This window comes from Chenopodium quinoa, unplaced genomic scaffold (genome assembly GCF_001683475.1).
Source record: "Chenopodium quinoa cultivar QQ74 unplaced genomic scaffold, ASM168347v1, whole genome shotgun sequence".
Classification (NCBI taxonomy): domain Eukaryota; kingdom Viridiplantae; phylum Streptophyta; class Magnoliopsida; order Caryophyllales; family Amaranthaceae; genus Chenopodium; species Chenopodium quinoa.
Window position 1 is genome coordinate 5482952 of NW_018745000.1, and position 16249 is coordinate 5499200.

At 36.8% G+C, this 16249-nt stretch overlaps 1 protein-coding gene across 1 annotated transcript; it reads left to right on the forward strand.

The window, feature by feature from the left end:
• Positions 1-13996: 13996 nt before the first annotated feature.
• On the forward strand, positions 13997-16004 carry LOC110707436 (NADPH-dependent aldehyde reductase-like protein, chloroplastic). Its single transcript, XM_021885454.1, has one exon. It carries the CDS (start codon positions 14530-14532, stop codon positions 15340-15342), a length of 813 nt encoding a protein of 270 aa, XP_021741146.1. The 5' UTR covers positions 13997-14529; the 3' UTR covers positions 15343-16004.
• The last annotated feature ends 245 nt before the right edge of the window (positions 16005-16249 follow it).

Sequence of the window (16249 nt, forward strand, 5' to 3'; positions counted from 1 at the left end):
ATGAAACTTCATTTGTGATATGATCACTTGTGCTTAGTTAAAGCATAACTGTGAAAGTTTTGAAAGTTCAAAACGTCCACTATGAAGTTCAGAATCAACTTGACAAGATAATAAATACACTACAATATGATTGTAATGATGAAAGTTTGAATCAAGACATTTACTTGGCAACACATTCAAAATATTGCGATATGATCGTAATAATGAGAATTAAGCTAAGACGTTGATGAACATCCAAGAGTGGTGAAATCGTTTTACGACAGACTCCGAACGAAAACCTTGTGAAGTGTTTTTGAAGGGAGCTATCAATATATATGAGATATATTCTAACAATGGATGAAAATTACCTATCTTCCAACCATTGTTCAAGAAATATACTTTTAAGATAAGCTACAAAACTAAACAAACTATATATGTCAAATCAAATGTAGCAAAGACTCCATATATGATATGGATAAGAAGAGTTCTTATAAAATCTTTCTACAAAGCAAGGAATAAAAGTTGTATTAAATCGTTTAATGCACGATCAATTCCTATACAGAGCACGGGGTACTACTACACAAATCATACTTAGCACAAAATGTTTGTTGCTCAAGTAGGTGCCCTTATGGAAATTATTCCAAAAGGTCAAGTGGGAGTAGTATAAATCTCGAAAGAGTTCGAGAAAAGCAACAAACAAACGTGGTTCAAACCATGATTGGTTCACCCTATGCTAAATATGTGACAGGCTAAAGTCGTATTCACCTAATCAAAAATAAAACCTAAATCAATTAACTATGTAGATAGGGAAGAAGGGTCGAACCACAGGGAAATGCGTCAATTTATTCCTAATTAATTAAAACCAATCTAAATGATCAAGTAACCAATTTATTATTAAAAGGGTAATTAAACTACTAAAAGTAAGAGTGGGAAGGAAATAAAATAAGAGGTAAATCAAGGAAAGAAAAGCCTAGGGCATATTTTACCAATAAACAATATTCCACGGTAAAACATAACAATCAATCATCAATGCATCAATTAATCAGATTATAAAGGGCTTTCGCTACGTATTACAATCACAGAGTTAATTTATCGCTATTAAATCTCATCTCTCGAATCTCGACTTAACCATTTATAAATTAGTCCGCCTATTGAAACTAAGCCTAAACATCAATTCTCATCTCTCGAATCTCGAATCAATGTTGCTTAACTCATAAAATTAAATCTGGCCAAACCTTATTGCATAGCATTAAATCAATCAATATGAAAATAATTAAGCATTGACAATCAACAATCATAAATTACCCCTTCATATTATTTATTGGATCCCCCTAAACCCTAGAAATAAAATTACTCACGCATAATTAAATCTAAACTAATCAAAGCAATAAAACAAGACATGATTAAAGAATTAAAGAAAATAACTGAAATTAATAGAGAAGAAATCATTACCAAAAGTGATCTGAATTAAGGAGTTGAATTAAAAACAAAGTTGAGAGAATTTTAGAGAGAGAAAATATTCTAAGTAGAGATAGAAAGTCTAAAAGAGAAGATAAACAAAATTTCCGTACTAAAATCGTACTTAAACAACTCTAAAAACAATCCTAATTAAAAACTAAGATTTCGGCAATTAGGTGCCTCCAAAAACACACACCCGATCGGGCAAACCCCGCCTTTTTCTTCAAACTTCTCCTGGGCAGCCGGGCCCGATCGAGCTAACGCTCACCCGATCGGGCGCGCCTTTCCTGACGTCTTCTTCTACGCGCCCGCCCGATCGAGCACAAGCTTGCTCGATCGGGCCCGGTCTCTTCCTCGAGGCTTGGACTTTGATTGGGCTTTATTCTTCGGCCTAATCCGGATTTCCTCTTCGCGTCTTGAATACTTGGTCCAAATGCCCCGGTATCACACACCGAGCCCTCTCACATAGTAATTAGTATGGATCTAAAACCGGTTAAAATCTGGAAAAATCACAAAACTGACCTGGAACTGCGCACCGTGTCACGGCATGTTCTGCCGCGCCACGGTGAACAGTGCCGTGACACGGGGCTGTCTACCGTCTGACGGCAGACTGCACCGTGTCACGACAGTCTGTGCCGTGACACGGTGCCTAGAAAAGTGTCATGTCAGTCCTTTTTTCGATTTTTGTGCGAATGTTGTGTCCAATTTTGTGTCGTGTCTAGTTGTACGGTCAAAACACGCGTCCATAACCTCACTTAATCACTCACATGTCGTGTTCACACACTTTTTTGCTTTAAGTCGCGCACCTTGACCGTATTTTAGGGAAGTCTTGTTTTTGTGTCGTTTTTTTTTAGAGTAAGTCGGATGGTATCCTCCCTTTAAAAATAAACAAGTAGAATTTCAAAATTATAGATTTAAAAAAAAAATAAAATAAAAAATAAAATAAAAAATCCCCGTGCCACGTCAGCATCCACCGTGGCACGGGAATGGTTGCCGTGACACGGGACTGTCCACCGTGTCACGGCACAGTCCACCGTGGCACGGTGGACCTGTAAAAATAAATCCCGTGCCACATCCAACGTGGCACAGGAATGGTTGCCGCGACACGGGACTGTCCACCGTGTCATGGCACAGTCCACCGTGGCAAGGTGGACCTGTAAAAAAAAAAAAATTCCCGTGCCTACCGCGACACGGGACTGTCCACCGTGTCACGGCACAGTCCACCAAGGCACGGTGGACCTGTAAAAAAAAAGAAAAATTCCCGTGCCACATCGGCACGGGAATGGTTGCCGCGACACGGGACTGTCCACCGTGTCACGACACAGTCCACCGTGGCACGGTGGACCTGTAAAAAAAAAAGACGGGAATGGTTGCCGCGACACGGGATTGTCCACCGTGGCGCGGTGGACATGAAAAAGAAAAAAAAAAAAAGGGGGTTGCCGCGCCACGGGAAACTCTACCGTGTTACGGCAAATTTCCACCGTGACACGGTGGAATTTCCAAAAAAAAAAAACAGAAAAAAAAGAAAGCGTCAGTCAAGTTTTCCGTGTTAATTTGGTCCTCGCGTCAGTCATTTTGGTTATTGTTCACATGTCTAGCCATACGATCATACCACGAGTCTTATAACATCACTTAGTCAGTCACGAGTCAAGTATAGTCCACACACTTTCTTTATGTTCCGACTCGAGTCGTGCACCAGGTCGTTTATGATCGTATATTAGGTTCATGCTCCCTTTTTTTCGTCATAATAAAAAATGAGTGGAGTTTTCTCACCTGTTTTCAAATGTCTATTTTTTTCCTTCCTTTCCTATCTTGAGCAATGAGTCAAACAATTAAGTGAATTATTTTATTTCACAGTACTTGGTCAAGGAACAGGGATAGATCAATACGGTTCGAGCCATTACCGCAACAATCTCTCAGATCTAATAGGCGTTCAAAGAGAACTTTGTCATCTCCGTTACTCATCACCTTTCAATGGCCACTAAAGAAGACATTGAGAATATTAACAAATCCATTGAGGCATTGTCTTCCATGATGCAAACCCTTACCACTAGGGTCACTACCATGGAACAAAACAAGGTCATTGTTTCCACCCTTGACAAACTGAAGGAACAAATGAGTAAAATCTCTGAGGATTTCACTTATGTGGAACGACCTCCCACTCCTTTGGATGTGAAGGATAGACTCCCTAAAAAGTTCTCCACTGCTGATATTCCAAAGTTCAAGCCTACTGACAATCCAATATTCCATTTGAAGGCGTTCTCTGCAACCATGGCTCTTAAGGGATTGGACATAACACTCTTCCCTACGGTGTTCCCTCTCTCCTTAGAACATGCTTGCCAACAATGGTTTTATTCCTTAGATGTCAAGCATACTGCGACTTGGCAAGATGTCACCGACAGTTTCATGAATCGTTACAAGTGTAACATTCAAACTAAAACTTCTGAATGTGAACTCTCCATTCTCAAACAGAAAGAGAATGAAGGTTTCACCGCTTACCTGAACAGGTGGAGGGAAACAGCTTCACTCTTGGTAGATCCCCCCAAATAAAGAGAGATGGTTCGCCTCTTTATTCAAAATCTGACTCATAAATATAGGGAACATCTCAAATTTCTTCCACTAAACACTTTCGAAGCTATATACGACATCGGCATCAATATCGAGGATGAGCTAATAAAGACTGCTGGTAGTAACAATAATAACACTTGGAAAAACAAGAAGAACGACCATCCTTCTTCTTCATCTTCTAAGCACGAAAATACTACCAACAATATAAGCCAAGTTGATCTCAATTAAGTGTTAGCTCTTGATACTCCATTGCCCAAGAAGAAAAGGACTTACACTCCTTTAGGAATGACTTATGATGCGGCCTTTGATCGCCTTTACAGTCAAGGATTGATCACACCTATTGGGCCATTTCCAGAGCCAAAACTTGAAGAAAGGAGTTCCAAATGGAATCCCAATGCCTATTGCAAGTACCATCAAGGAAGGGGCCACACTACGGAGCAATGTTGGAATTTGAAGGACATCATTCAAGACTTGATGGATGCAAACAAACTTCCTGTCCCTCCAGGCGGCAAGAAGTAATGAATACAAGGCACACAGATCCTTCGTGCAAGATTTCATGATTTCTTTTTTTATCATTCTTCTCCATTCCCCCATTCATGTCTAGCATAGGTTTTCCACTTTGAATTTTTTTATATGTTTCATGTGTTTCGTTCACCTTTTCCATTAATAAAATGAGCAATTTTCCTTTACATCTCGATCATAGAATTTTTCATTCATTCATTCATTCTCAATAAAAAAAATAATAATAAAAAAAATCAATTACCGAACTAAACCCAAGGTACACCAATGACTTGAGGCACCTTTGCAACCATGTCATTCCCTGTTAACCGTTTAATCACATTCCATTTCTTCATCAACCATTTTGAGCCTCGTCTAACGTTTAGCCTTCATTTCTTCAACCCACATTCACTTAACCCTGGGATTGGAAGATATGTAATTGTATAACATTCAAAAAGCAAGTAAAAAAAAAAGCAGCAAAGCAACAATAAAACAATGTCTCAAGGCAAGTGTTCCAATGTCTTTGATATGAACACGTCTCAAATTGCGTCTCTCATCGAGTGCTTGGTACCGTGCCTGAGAAACATGAATGCTAAGTGAGTGATGGACCGCATGATCTGAGATTGTCTACATTGATTCAAAAGAATAAAAAAAAAGAGAGAAAAAAAAAAAGAAATTCAAAAAAAAAAAGGTTGAAAATAAACTTGCAAAATTCAAAATTTTCAAATTCAAAATTACACATCTTGGGGATTCTCTCGGGTCTTGAGCCTTTTACCCCTTTCTTCCTTAAACCATCAACTTAATCACATTACAACCCTTGAAAGACCACTTTGAGGTGTACATACACTTGTGCAAAGTTCGGTTAGAGCTACGTTCGGCCTGATTCCTAACGGATACGTAGGCAACCTCACATCGAGGTGCGACCACATTCATATCCATGCATGATCGAGTCAAAGAATATCCAATGCTTATCCCTACCCATTTAGAGCTAGACGTGGAGGCTTGAACCCAAATCAGATTAGCTTACCCAGCCTGACGAGTCATCATCTTTAACTCTTCTCACATCTCTTTCCATCACCATAACCCTTGCAGCCAGCCTTAGCATCACATTCACACACTTCACTCACACATCCATATCCATATCAATCATCCTTCCCTTTAAGAGCCCTTTATCATGAAATCTTGTTTCAACACTGTGCATGTTTCATCATATTTAAAGACAACATTCAGTAGAAGAAACATTATATACTTGCTTAGCTTCCTGAGCAATGTTCATTGTTTCGCATAATGTGCTAAGAAACATTTATATATCAATGATTTTTAATCATACAAAGCATACGTGCTTAGCTCCTTGACCTAAGCAACGTTCATTATGCAATAATCACTATACGTGCTTAGCTTCCAGACCTAAGTGACGTTCAAAATCGCTTCTTTAAACCATATATGATGCTTAGCTCCATGACTTAAGTTCATTCATCTATTTTGTCACATGATGTAATTGTACTTAGCCTCCTGGCCTAAGAACATGCATCATGCATACATTATTTTCAGGACAAGCAATTCAATCCATACGATTCATTTCGTCTTGCTCAAGGAGGAAGTTCAAAACTTTCTTCCTTTTTCATTATTTTATTTTGGGGAAGTTCAAAAACTTTTTCCAAGTTTTCATCGAAGGAAGTTCGAAAATAAAAGTTCAGTTTTCACATCTTTCTTTTTCGGGAGAAAGTCGGTACCCTCCACTCATGACAAAAATTGACGGAAAATTTTTGCTTTTGCATCTTCGTTTGCTTGTGTCTGCACACACACATATACACACACACACACACACACTCACAAGTCTTACACATGTCATGTCACATCAAGTCAAACTTCGTCAAGTTAGTGGTCAAGTCAATCACAGTATATACGAGTCCATTGGCAAATTTATTTTTGCAGGTCTTATCTACAGCCCACGTCCGGGGACAAGCGGACCATCTACAGCCCACGCCCAGGGACAAGCGGACCATCTACAGCCCACTTCTGGGGACAAGCGGACCATCTACAGCCCACGTCCGGGAACAAGCGGACCACCATCATTTCATGACGCAAGGTTCTCGATACACAGAGACTTGCAATCTCATCATCTTTCGACTTTCCTCAAGCATGGAAAGTATTATCCGGTGGATTTTTCTTCAAGTATAGAAAACCGCCAAATCGGCTTTCCTCAAGCATGGAAGGCATTATCGGTGGAATTTTTCAAGCATAGAATAACACCATATTCATTAGTCGGCTTTCCTCAGGCTTGGAAAGCGTTATCGGTGGATTTTTCTTCAAGTATAGAAAATCGCCAAGTCGGCTTTCCTCAAGCTTGGAAAGCGTTATCGGTGGAGTTTTCTTCAAGTATAGAAAACCGCCAAGTCGGCTTTCCTCAAGCATGGAAAGCATCATCGGTGGATTTCTTCAAGCATAGAATGACACCATATTCATTAGTCGGCTTTCCTCAGGCTTGGAAAGCGTTATTGGTGGATTTTTCTTCAAGTATAGAAAACCGCCAAGTCAGCTTTCCTCAAGCTTGGAAAGCGTTATCGATGGAGTTTTCTTCAAGTATAGAAAACTGCCAAGTCGGCTTTCCTCAAGCATGGAAAGCATCATCGGTGGATTTCTTCAAGCATAGAATGACACCAAATTCATACGTCGACTTTCCACAAGCATGGAAAGTACTATCCGGTAGGTTTCTTCAGGCTTATAAAACTACCAAACTCCTCAGTCGGCTTTCCTCAGACATGGAAAGCGTTTCAACAGACGTCATCCGGTGGATTCCTTTAAGCATAGGAAGCTACCAAGCTCATTTGCCACTAATACACTAGTGTTAGATAAGCATTCTATCCCTTTACTCTTTTATCTGTAGAACTAACATTATTCTGTAGGTATCGGCGTATACAAAATGATTTAGGATCGCAGAACGTCTTAAATCATTCTCCGTCCCTATCGGCTACTTTGACTATCGTTTTCGAAACTGACGTTTCTACAAACTCAGTCAAAGTGGGGGCTTCTGTAGACACCTAAAAATGTCTCCCTAAAACCAAACCCGATGATGAACAACCTTTCACCGCCACTATTGGTCGGGTTTAGTATTTAATCCCGAGAGTGCTTAAAAAATCGTATTTTAGTAAATTCATATTTTTGAACAGTCCATGGATTAGTCTTGATGTTTGGTAAAAGCATAGTTTTAATTTCAGCCCAAACTTATTAATTTATTTTTAGCCCAAGCCTTTTTTATTTTATTGTTTTATTATTTATTTTTGGCCCAAACCCTTTATTTATTTTAATTTAATTATTTTCTTATTTTAGCCCGAAATTATCAATCGGCACTTAAAATGCCGAAGGAAATAAGGGTTAAAAATGTATTTAGACGGAAAAACAGGCAGGAATTTCCCGCGCCACGGCAGGTACCTACCGTGTCACGGGAATCCTTCCCGTCTGACGGTGGGATTTCCCGTGACACGGGACATTCCGTGTCTTTTCCGCGTAAACCCTTGACGCGTTTTCTATCCCGTTTTCTGAAAATTTCCCGCGTCACGCCAAAAGTGTACCATGTCACGGGAAAGTGTACCGTCTGACGGTGGGGCTTCCCGTATCACGGTACAGTTTGACCGTGTCACGGGATACTTTTTTAGGGTTTTTATCATTTTAGGGTTCCGTGTGCTCCCTCAGCACATTTTCCCTATAAATACCCCCTCATTTCTGATGAACGGGGGCACCGAGTAATTCTCTTATTTTATTTTCTCTCTTCTATGCTTTAGCCTAAACACTAGCAAAACCTTTTCACTTCAAAATTCCTTTTTCAAGCACTCAAAGGAGTCCATATTTTACTCGAGGTTCTGTCCTTAAGCCAAGGCGTGAAAGGTAGAACTGTTTGAGGGTTTGGCCCCAAAATCAACTTTATTTAATTTAATTTAATTTAATCATCGTATTATTATTTCCTTGAAGTTACTAACTCGTTTATTATTTTGTAGTTGCAAACAAACAGAATAAAAGTAAGGATCATGCTCCTTTTATTTTTATTATTTTTCTAACGATTTTATGTTGTTGGAATTGTGATTAATTTGGTTTTAATATTAATGTTATTCTATTATTTGATCACCGTATTGCATGTTAAAGGGAATATGTAATTGAAAATCATGCCTAATAAGATAATTTGGACAACCAGTTTAGGTTCCTTTTTAATCTTATTGTTTAATCAAGTGGTCATAATATTTTAGAATTATGTGTGCATTAATATTAAACCAATTTAGTTAAATAATAGTTTGGAGCGAATTGAATTATTTTTTGTATGCCTTTGAGATCACAGGAATGCTTTTCAATATAAGAATTGAGTAGAGGCCAATATGGGCGAATGTGACTCCATGACTCACTTCGTACCATCATCTCTGATCCTCCTTTCGTGGTTCCAAACCATATGGAGTTAGTAATCTCATGGATTATGAATGGGGTGTAACCATCACGGGTCAATCGTTGTTGCCTTCGTTGTCCCTTATTCGTGGTTGCCTTTTATGATCCGTGAACGGTTTACTAGTTCCTTAAAAACTTGTTGGCGGCTCCCTACTTTCCTTGTCCCTAATCGTATTATGTCAATTCCCACTTCCTATGAGTGCCAAGCATATTCACCACATGCTTTTAACGTAGGCGCACTTCAAACGACGCCTAAAGAGAATGTCTCATGACCTCTACTTACTAAACCCCTTCTATGACCAAGATATGAGAGTCATACTAAGGTTCTTGGATTGAAGCAAGTTATCTAATTTAATTTGTGTATGTTTTGAGAAAACATATTACATAAGTAATACATTAACTTGCAGAATTATGTTTATCAATTGAAACAAAGTTTCAATCTTATCTAATTATGGTTTTTGATATTAAATAAAATGTGAAAAATAATTATGGATTGATGGGCTCATCAGGTTGATGACCTGGTGAATGAAACCCCACAGGTGAACAAAATCCATATATTATTTGAGTTCCTAGTTTGCAATCATTAAAGTGGACATAAATGATTTCAATAAATGGACTAGCATGTAAGATTGATTGGATAGCGCAGTTTCATGGGCTATAGGGGCATAGTGATGATGCTCGGTCAATCACATGGATATGCATGAATGATGCATGTTCGAACTATAGACCTACTTTGAAGTTCAAGTATAGAACTTCCAGATATATTAATGGATTCCTTTGACATGAGAGGAGCATTGATTCCATTCAATGATTGATTTAACTGTGGTACACTCAAACGTCTGCTCGTAACTAGAGATTATAAAGTGTGTTTCCCGGTTACTTCATGAGTTGAGTGGGAGCTTTGGTTGCCACAAGATTGGATTGAGTCTACCTATTTAATTAAGAATGTGTCTTGGCCCCTTGAGGAGGAAGAATTCAGAAAATACATGGTCATGCTCAAATGGATTACATAGTAATCATTTGTTTTGTAATTCTAACTCAAATCTCAAGAAAAGATTTGTAGATTAATATGATCACGACATGAGATGCAATCATATTATCAAATTGACACACATTGACTTAAGGAATTTAAATATTGTGCACTTGTCTCAGATAAGTGGGAGATTGAAGGAGTTATGTCTTCGATAAGTGCAATTACTAGATAAATCAAGGATCACAATTATGGAGATAATTTGTTCATTCTATAGGGTCGTCAATGTTTAGTGCTAGATATGACAATTGATCTTTGGGCCAGTTGAGTAGTCCAAAGCCTCACAGAATGGATCCTATGAGGTTACACACAAGAGTATTGGGTGAAACAAGTTAGAGGCCCATTATTGGGCCTCATGAGTTTATGGCATGCCACATTGATTGTTGGGCTAGAATAGTTAGAAGAGCTTGATGTGTTTTGGGCTTGACATGGATTTATTTAGAGATGTGATCTATAAATATAATCCATGCCAAGGGTTGTATGACATAACAATTAACAGTTAATTGTGAACCAAGCAACAAGCTCCCAAAACCCTAATTCTCTCTCTCTCCACTCGGCCCTCTCTCTCCTCCCTGTCCGTACGTTCGGCCCCTTTGGGTGGCAAGTGTAGGGGTTGTTTGGGTGGTTTGTGGTGTGCTCGTGACTCACATCTCCGTCAAAGATTGATTGAAGTGTTCGATCATAACTAACTAGCATTAGTGGAGGTTTGATTCGTGCTCGTGGACTTAGTAGAGGAATCACACGTGGGGTTCTTATTCTCCTTATTTTTATTGCTCGATCATACGTGGAATCACGCTACAAAGGTATTAATTCTAATTTTTTATGTGTTATGCATGATCTTGGAATTAGGTGCTATATGAATGTGATTCATGTTTCCGTAATATGTACCTATAAACTCCTTCAATAATAATGCTACCTTGGCAAGGGCTTATAGCAAAGTTTATAATGGTAAGTCAAGGAACATTGGAGTACGGCATAGTTACATCCAAGGGCTTATCAAGGATAGTGTGATTACTATTGATTATGTTCGAACAGATCTTAATCTCGGCGATTGTTTTACTAAGGCATTGGCTAGAGATGTTAACAATAGGGTGGAAATTGGTTTAGGATTGGAACCCTAAATAATTTCAAATGAGGGAGTCTTAACTTAACGCCTAATAAGACGTTGGGTTTTAAGTTCAATAAGATTAACTTTCTCATTTGCTAATTGAGAACTTGTGTATTCATCCAAGGTAAAGTTCCGGTTTACAGTGATGAAAATAAGTTGTTCTTTTTTAAACTTAATAGAATTTCTGATAAAGTGCTTTGGTCACAGGAGCATGTTGGAAGTCTACCAATATAAGTACGAGGTTTAGCCGCTTCAAGAAGCTATCACTAGTAGAAAATATCAATTTGGCATCGAGGAAAGGGCATCGGATTTTCAAAACCGTTGGGGAAAAAAATGGGCGGGATTTACACTAGTAGAAATGGCACTGGTTCAAACCAAACCGGTGCCTAATTAGGAATTGCCACCGGTTTCTCTCATAAAATATTCATTTTAGCTATGTGCAGTTCAGTTCAGTTCAGCTCCAATTATTTCAGTTCTGTTTAGTTCAGCTCACTTCAATAAATGTGAACAAGCCCATAGTTTATGTTTGAATTGTGTATATTTAATTTATATTTGCTTATTGATAGTTTAAGAATTGTGTATATTTTATTTGTATTAACTTACTGACGGGTCAATAATAAATTCAAATATACGTCGACAAATATGGAGTAAAGACCAAATACGGTCCCTAAACTTTGGTATAAGTTTGATTTAGGTCCCTCAACTTTCAAAAGTTTGATTTTGGTCCCTCCACCACCAATGACTCATTAATTGTGGTGGCTATAAGAATAAGTCTGCAAAGTTTAGGGACATTGCTATTATTTAACTGTTGACTGGACCAAAGTTTAGGGACTTTCAATGCTGACTGTACTAAAGTTTAGGGACTTTGGAATTTTTTAATGATTTTCGTGCTGATTATACAATTCATGGCACATATAAGAATTTCCAAATTAGAGGATGGAATTACCTTCAGCAGATGATACTTTCGCAAGCTTGAACCTTTTTTGCTCCCTTGTTTCGCCAAATTCCCGACCCGACATCAGCAACAATGGCGTAATACAATTTTGTGATGAAAAGTACTCTTGTGGGCTTCTAATTTATAAAGGAATAAATGGAGCCTTCTGATTATATCACCTAAGTTAATACCCATTTTGGGGAAAAATGGACTGCTAAGGTCCGTAAACTTTCACCAATATTAATAAAAAATGCGACGTCATATGGGCAAGGTCCCTAAACTTTTCCCTTCATTTGACAACTCAGCATTTTTGTCCCTAAACTTTGTCTAGTCATCAATTATTTTGCCGGAATAAGTCTTCAGTGGTGGTGGAGGGACCAAAATCAGACTTTTGAAAGTTGAGGGACCTAAATCAAACTTATACCAAAGTTAAGGGACCGTATTTTTACTTTACTCGACAAATATGCATGATACAGAGTAAAAAAAAAATCTCAACTTAAAATTAGAGAAATACGATGTAAAATAATACCCCAAAATTTCAAAATACATACTTAAATGGAAAAGGTTAGCATTGATCTCAAATAACTTCTTTACGATAAGGATTGGCCATGATCTACTACTAATTAGCTCCTTAATTTCATCCATGATTATTGCTACATATAATCACCATATTATTCTCTCTTTATTTCCTCCCTAATCTAACCTTGTAATATTTTGTTATAACCTTTACAACCCATACTTTCTAAAATATTTCTTTCCATTTTGGCAATTGCGTTTAATCCATATACAATCAAATACTTCCCTCAAAAAAAATATACAATCAAATACAATATTATTTTTTTACATATATTTTTTGTTAGGTAATTTTTAAAATAATACTAACAAATACAAGTAGTTATGAGGTATAACTAACTCCTTTTTTTTCACTAGATTAGTGTATGCAATGCACGATATTAATAATTTTTTCCCGTAATTAATTTGTCATATAATATAAAAATGAGGCAACTCATGTGGAATAATAAACAAATACAATTATTGCATATAAGAAAGATGAAATAATAAGGCAAACATTCTCAAAACTACAATTGAGAAAAAAATATTTTTTTTGATTAGTTGTGTTGAAAATATATAACGGAGGAAGTACTATACAAGATCAATAATACATAATACGTAACGGAAGAAGTACTATACGTAACAGAGGAAATCTATACATAATACGTAGGAAGTACTATACGTAACGGAGGTAATATATAACGAAGAAAAGAAGTACTATAATACGTAACGGAGGAAATATATTAGTATTACAACTTGCGAGTAATACGTAACGGAGGAAGTACTATGCATGATCAATAATACATTAATGATGCTTACTATTTATAATAAAATTATACAATGTAAATACCGTATGACTTTTTATTGATGATTTAATTTAGTTAAAAAAAAACCTATACAATTTACTCCAAATACTCTCTATGTTTCATAATGTTAATCTCATATGGAATCAATCACATAAAATAAAAAAAGAAGAATATTTGGAATCTAACATTAAAGTACATTATAATTAATTTAACTTATTTAGAATTATAATGCATAATTCAATTTAGATATTTCCTTACTTAGAGTCATGTCAATAATCCACAACCAATTAATTCCAATGGGTATATCTTTTTAAAATGCTCAAAATAGAATATGGGACTAACATTATGAATGGAGAGAGTAATACTACGTATAAGCTAAGTAGAATAATTTTTTAAAAAAAATTAAAGCTGACATCATATTTGTATTGGTAGGAAAATTTTAATGATAGCAACATATGTCCAAAATGATCATCAATGTAATCATGACCAGTTTTAGTAATAGTTTATAGATTTTTTGAAGAAAAAACTTATAAGTTGGTAAAAATAATTGCAAAAATATTGAATAGAAAACCAACTCAATTATTATTAGTTCATAAAATTTCAAATCAACATGATGAATTTTTTTTTTTTTTTTTTTTTTTTTTTTTTTTTTTTTTTTGCATTGATCCCCACTATTGTACAACTATTAATTTCAAATCAACTATTATTGATCCCCACTATTATTTTATACTGTCCACGATATATCAACTTTATAAATTATAGCTTATTTTCCTTTATAGGTTGACAAACATAAATAAAAACGTGTTGTTAACTAAATAATTACGGAGTAATAAACAAAATACGATGTGAAACAATACTCCCAAATTTCAAAAATATTGGCCTCTAACACTTGTCATGATCTCCTAATAATAAACTCCTTGATTTTATCCATGATTACTGCTGTGTAAAATCTCCATATTATTCTCTTTTAATTTCCTCATTAATCCTATCCTTTGTAATCTTTCGTTACCTTTCTTAATTAGTTGCTAATCCAGTATATGTCAATAAAATATCAATCACTTAATTCACTTATTCTCTATTAATTGACATAGATAACTAAAAGTCTAAAACTCATCTTTAAATTCCCAATTAACGCATTAACAACAACAACATTAATCCCAAAACAATGGCATCCTCACCTGCAACAACCACCCCCACCAACACCAACACCCTCCAAGACAGAGTCGCCATTGTAACCGGCGCATCCCGAGGAATAGGTCGAGCAATCGCACTCCACTTAGCATCATTAGGCGCAAAACTCGTAATCAATTACACCTCTCCATCCTCCAAAACCCACGCCGATCAACTCGTCTCTCAAATCAACTCCACCACCACCACCACCACCACCCCACGCGCAATCGCTATCCAAGCTGACGTTTCCGACAAATTTCAAGTAAAATCTCTCTTCAACATTGCCGAACAAACCTTCAACACTCAACCCCACATCGTCGTCACCTCCGCCGACGTCCTCGACCCCAAATACTCCTCACTCTTCGACATCGAAGCTGCCGATTTTGACCGCATCTTCTCCGTCAACACCCGCGGCACCTTCCTCTGCATCAAGGAGGCATCTAAGAGAATCACCCGCGGCGGTGGCGGGAGAATCGTGACAATGTCGTCGTCAACAGTGGCGTCTTTGAAGGTGAATAAAGGGGCTTATACGGCGTCGAAGGCGGCAGTGGAAATCATGACGAAGATATTGGCAAAGGAGTTGAAGGGGAGTGGGATTACGGTTAATGCGGTTGCACCCGGGCCGATTGCGACGGAGATGTTCTTTGATGGGAAATCGGAGGAGATGGTTAAGAAAGTGGTTGATGATTGTCCTTTAGGAAGGTTGGGGAAGGTGGAAGATGTTGCTCCTATTGTTGGGTTTTTGGCTAGTGATGCTGGTGAATGGGTTAATGGTCAGGTTATTCGAGTTAACGGTGGTTATGTTTGAGTTTCATGTATTCGGGTCTAATTGACGCATTATTATTTTATCTTTGAAAATTAGAAACAATAATTCCAACTTTTATCAATTTCGATGGAAGTTGGATTTCGTGCTATGCACGATTTTTCAATCTTTGGCACGGAGTATCAATTTAAAATGAGTTAGTCTTAAATGCTCTTGGAGTACCTTGAGCATGATATTCTTTGGGTACTATACTAACATGATATGCGTTATTATGTTAAAACCATGACTTAATTTAGATTGAATCTTATATTATTTTGATAAACTATAATGTTATTTGTTTATACATTGTGATATTTTATTATATTAGCCTTTTGTTATTATGTTTAAATCATATGATCTTTCTAATATTTTGCTTAAACTTGATTTAAGTACAATTGTAGGGTCTAAGTTTTTCATTTTTTCACCTTTTGGGACCTAAGTTTTTTTTTCACCTTTTGGGACCTAGAGTTAAGAATCCGGCAACTTAACTCATCTTTAACTCACCTGAGCAAAAACTTAGTCCCTTTGCATTAAATAACGTGTAAAAAACAACATTCATTGATAAAAACATAATCCCTTCATTAAATATTTCAAAACCAAAAAACATAGACCCTTAATAATTTTTGTCAAAGCAATTCACTACAATTTTTTTCAACGAACAGAAATTGAACATAAGAAAAAAAAAAAAAAAAAAAAAAAAAACTGGCCGTTGGAGAATACAAGGAGTATAAATACAGTGATAGGCAAACTTGAAGCCTCCATTATTAGCACCAAAAGCTGAAGCTGATCATGCGAAAAAAAATGGCAACAGTGAGTTGTGTTTGCAAATGCAATAAAGGAGCTGTTACAAGGTTATCAAGGACAACAAGGAATACATTTATAATATTCATCACATGTCAAAATTACAAGCAGC